This window comes from Siphateles boraxobius, unplaced genomic scaffold, assembly GCF_051911475.1.
Source record: "Siphateles boraxobius isolate OS27281-9 unplaced genomic scaffold, OSU_SipBor_1 61, whole genome shotgun sequence".
In the NCBI taxonomy this organism is placed as follows: domain Eukaryota; kingdom Metazoa; phylum Chordata; class Actinopteri; order Cypriniformes; family Leuciscidae; genus Siphateles; species Siphateles boraxobius.
Window position 1 is genome coordinate 4,199,693 of NW_027509188.1, and position 4,308 is coordinate 4,204,000.

The 4,308-nt window shown below is 40.5% G+C and overlaps 1 protein-coding gene across 1 annotated transcript; it reads right to left on the reverse strand.

The window, feature by feature from the left end:
• Positions 1-794: 794 nt before the first annotated feature.
• On the reverse strand, positions 795-2,424 carry LOC143718476 (uncharacterized). The gene is made up of 3 exons (XM_077209537.1): positions 2,017-2,424; positions 1,402-1,569; positions 795-914 (listed from the first exon to the last, which is right to left on the reverse strand). The coding sequence occupies exons 1-3, from the start codon at positions 2,122-2,124 to the stop codon at positions 795-797; spliced, it is 396 nt and encodes a 131-aa protein (XP_077065652.1). The 5' UTR covers positions 2,125-2,424.
• Positions 2,425-4,308: the final 1,884 nt, after the last annotated feature.

Below are 4,308 nucleotides of genomic sequence, written 5' to 3' on the forward strand. Positions count from 1 at the left end.
ATTTTACATACAGCACACAGTGAAAACGACATGAATATGACACAGTGGGCCACTGGATATAGCACAGCATATTTTAAAATGAAGGATTTAAAGTGTTTCGATCACGTCTCCTGTGAAGCCGATCTTCTGTTCGCATTCACTCACTGCGCACGGACCGTCACTCGCAGGAACACGTTTATGCAGGCTACAAACGCACACTTCACAAGATATCACAGCTGGATTCGATTCAATCTGCAAGGTTTGTGAAATTAAATGTTTATTAGATATTCAGAGATTTGTTTAAATTATGTAGATAAGCATTTGCTGAATGTTGACAGTAAATGAGAAAGTATTTTAGGCTGATTGTTTGCCTTTTCGGTTACAAATAATATAAAAGCAAACGTATTACTTTTTCGCATACCATTTACTTTCTTTGACCAGTTCTGTAGCCACCGGTTCTGTCTAACAAAATATTAGATCTGACTGACAGAGATCGGAAACTAATGAAGACGGAGAATGTGAGTGAGCGCTGTGTTCTCTTCTCAGGTGCTGGTGTTCTCAGCGCCGCCCGTCAAAATAAAAGTCCGTAGCGCCGTCAAAATAAAAGTCCCGCTTCCAACACATCGGCTAATCAGAAAAACTTATCGGCCGATGCCGATATTTTAAAAAAGCCAAATATCGGCCGATATATCGGCCGTGGCGATATATTGGTCGACCACTACTTTATACTACTAGTCAGGCACAAGCTCAACTCAGAGTTAGCATACTCAGAGTCGAATTACCTAACTCAGATCTGCTATTCTGGAACTGAAAACTCAGTTGAAACTTACATTACAGGTCCTGAAGAATGAATGCCTCCTGGAGGCATCTTCACGCAGGTACACAGGAAGTGCACAAAGGACAAGGGCCCGTCTCATATTTACATCACATTGTTCCTAGATGGACAAAAAATATGTTACAATAGTAATTACACAAATGCAGAGCAAACACTTAAAGAAATAAATAAATAAAAGTGTTAAATAGCTCCATATTCTGATGGTGGTCATTGCTATAAATGGTAGATTCAGTATTTTGGGTCACCATTTCTTCAGTAAAACATTTTTCAAATTAATAACTTTCTATTGTAAATACTTTAACACACAAAGGAAAAAACTTAAAATTGTAAATAAAATTTCACGAAAACAGCAGTTATTTGGACTTCTTCAAATTGAAGCTGATAAAGCATCTTTTAAAGGTACCTCTTTCTGATAGAATACATCTTTTCAAGATGTCTATCTCTGATGAGATGACAATGTTGTGTTCATGGAATAATCACTTAACCTCGTGGCACAGTGCAGGCAATTCACACTATGATTTCTTATAGTTATCTGAATATAATCTGTTAACAATCTGTTTCTGAATCATGTAAAGTTTAAAATTCACCTGAAGGTCAAAAATCCTCATGAGCTTGGCTAGCTCCTCCGCTGTCTTGCCAGTCTTGGTGGCCTTGTCTCTGAACAAGGTGATGAGTTTAGGCGTGTGTCTGTCCAGCTCCTTGTAGAATTGATTGCGCAGGTTAACGTTGTTGATTCGGTGGAACTCTGCAAACACCTGTATATGGACAGAATTAAACAGAAATATACAAAGATGAATTAGGAACAGAATTGTGAACATATTTTAAGAAGTTTTCAGTTGCCAGGTAGCAAAACCAAGGGCAATTCTACTAGGGATGAGTCAGAACCAAGGTCAAAATAGAAAGTTAATTGTCATTCTTTAATTTAAAACAGGCTGTATAATGTTATCTAAAGGAAATTAAAATAATAAATCTCTGTATACTTTGTTTACTGTGAATGGCAAAAATGTGTCACAGCATGATGTGTTGTCTACTTTTACATCTGCCATTTGCTTTTTGGTGAACTTTTTGATAACTTAGATTTTTAAAACAGTCATTTAAATATATGAAAAATCATTCATGTTCAAATTGGGCATGCTAAAGAGTCATGTTGATTAATTGCTCTCAACAGGGAGAACAGTAAAATAATAAAAGTTACTCCTTACCTGTGACTCCATAAGTAGGGCTGGCCATCTGTCCACGACGTCTCTCACCCGTGGAGCTACAAGAGCTGCAACGATTTCTTGGCGACGAAGGGCATAGGTTGTGTTCATGAGCTAGCCTATGACTAATTGGTTTTTCTCAGTCTTTTCGACTTCATGTATGATTTCTTCTCTCATTGTTTCCAGAGTGGCTGGGGTTTGATCCTTCGGTAGGTTGATGATGTAGTTGACCTCAGCTTTTCGAGCTTTCTTTATGTTTCGATGGGGATGATCATTGTCGGGGTTGTTTCGGCTCCGCCTCCCTGTGTTGATGGCTACTTCTGCAACCCCTGCTTTGGCCAGATTGTTACGGTAAGACGCAACCTTGTACCCTATGTGACGTTTCCATCCCAACTCCACGCCTTCACCAGCCGTCATTCTGAGACATGGATGAGTTGTAATCAAAGCTTGAGCAGCCAATGCCAGTTCCTTTTCATGTGGGTATGGTTTAAAACTGAAGATCGTTTTTGCCCTTTTTTTAAGGATTTCACTCTTCTGTGACCTCTTTAACTTCAGCAATTGTGCTGATTCTTCATAAACCCGATTTCCTTCTTCTAGTATAAGATCCATTTCATAACCAAAAGCAGGAACAACAAAGAGATCAGGCCAACTCTTCTGGCGCTGCAACGCAGGTACATGTCATGTGGGAGTATGTCTGTGTCTGAAGATACAGTAGATGAGGTGTCACCTTCAGGTCTGACAACTCTCAATGTACCCTTCTCTGGTAACTCCTGGATGTCCACAAGAATACAAAGATCACCATCAAAGTCCGGATCCAAATAGTGTAGGCTAAAGTCCCCATCCAGTCTTGGCTTGAACCTCTCTTGCATTATTTCTTTCAGTTCCTCCACTGACTTTGGTCGCTCAAGTAGAGTAAGTTTCAGGGCGGTGTCTCGTGCAACATACACACGCAGCACATGCTTCTGGGCAGCAGCCATCTTTTGGTTCCTAAAAGACAAAAAAACACAGCACGTGGAACAGCTACAAGAGAATGTTGCAGTCATCTGTTTACCTGCTTCAACAAATCCTCAGTGTAATAATATGAAACGTTTGGGTGTCACGAACAATCTTACATCTATGTTGTAAGCGCAGAGAGGTGTTTTGTCATTTAGCTCTGATGGGGTGTGAACAGCCAGATTGTTTGGGAAAAGTTCATAAGATCTCAGGTGTTCAATGTAGTGTGATGTGTGCTCTAGGCAAAGAACACTACTGTTAACCAGGAGAACCTGTTCAATTCTACAGTAATTACGCAGTCCTCTTGTCCCACGGACAAAAACATTCCTACATCATAATCAGTTCCATCAATGCAGACCTTTGATGTGCTGTAAATAACATTGCTTGCTGTTATTTGTTCAATGTATGTCTTGGCAACATTTGGAAGCATTGATACCAGTACAGAAGAGACATTTGATGTCTGCTGGTGAGGTTTGAAGAATCCTGAGGCACTAAGATGGTAAGCTACCATGTATTGATGCCTGTCTGCAAGTGTTTTTAACACATTTTTAAAGTTTTGTGTGTCGTGTACAACTCTCTTGAAAAAACGGTGTTTACCCTCAAACCTCATTGTCCACAAGTTTACAAGGGGCCCAAAACGGCGTACAAGGTCGGGATAGTGTTAAATGTAGTGATGCTTAGGACGGAGTTTAAAATCTGGAAAGGCTTCTTTCAGCATCTCTCTATGATCCTGTATCTTGGACTGTAAATACTGGATGGACTCCTCTGTGAATTCTGTGCACAGCGATAATTCTACTACCTCTTTTAAGTCCATTAGCACAGTCCATGCTTCATTCTCTTCACGAACTGCATTCCCAATAATCAAAGGGAGCAGTCTAAGCAATGTGGAATTTTCATGGCCATTACCACCAATGCTTTTCTTTACAGCGAAGGTCTGTGGTATTTTATGAGGTTTGTCAAGTTTGTCTGTGTGCTGGTATGGAAAAGATAGAATTCTCTCGTTCAAATATTCAAGGGTGAAGTATTTGCGACGGATCATCTCTCCGATACACAGGGTGAGCTCTACGGGCACAATGCCTTCAAAAAGGTCGTGGAGGGCATCAGGTGGAAAGCCAGTGACAGTATGAAAATGCTCTAGATGCTGGCTCAGGACACAATCTGCCTGAACACCATTCTGACACTGACTATCCCCATGCATTACAGCATGCACATCGCTATTATGGCTGTCTTTTGTCCTAAGACTGAACTCGCCACTTGCAACTTCATGAGTCTGAAGTTTAGCTTGTGTTGCTGTGCAGAACC

Bases quoted from the DNA above. Each gene is read 5' to 3' on its own strand.
- LOC143718476 (XM_077209537.1), bottom strand. From the start codon at position 2,124: ATGAACACAACCTATGCCCTTCGTCGCCAAGAAATCGTTGCAGCTCTT. The intron at 1,570-2,016 runs GTAAGGAGTAAC...GTCCATATACAG, and splicing joins CCCTACTTATGGAGTCACAG to GTGTTTGCAGAGTTCCACCG. The intron at 915-1,401 runs GTGAATTTTAAA...TTGTCCATCTAG, and splicing joins TGAGGATTTTTGACCTTCAG to GAACAATGTGATGTAAATAT.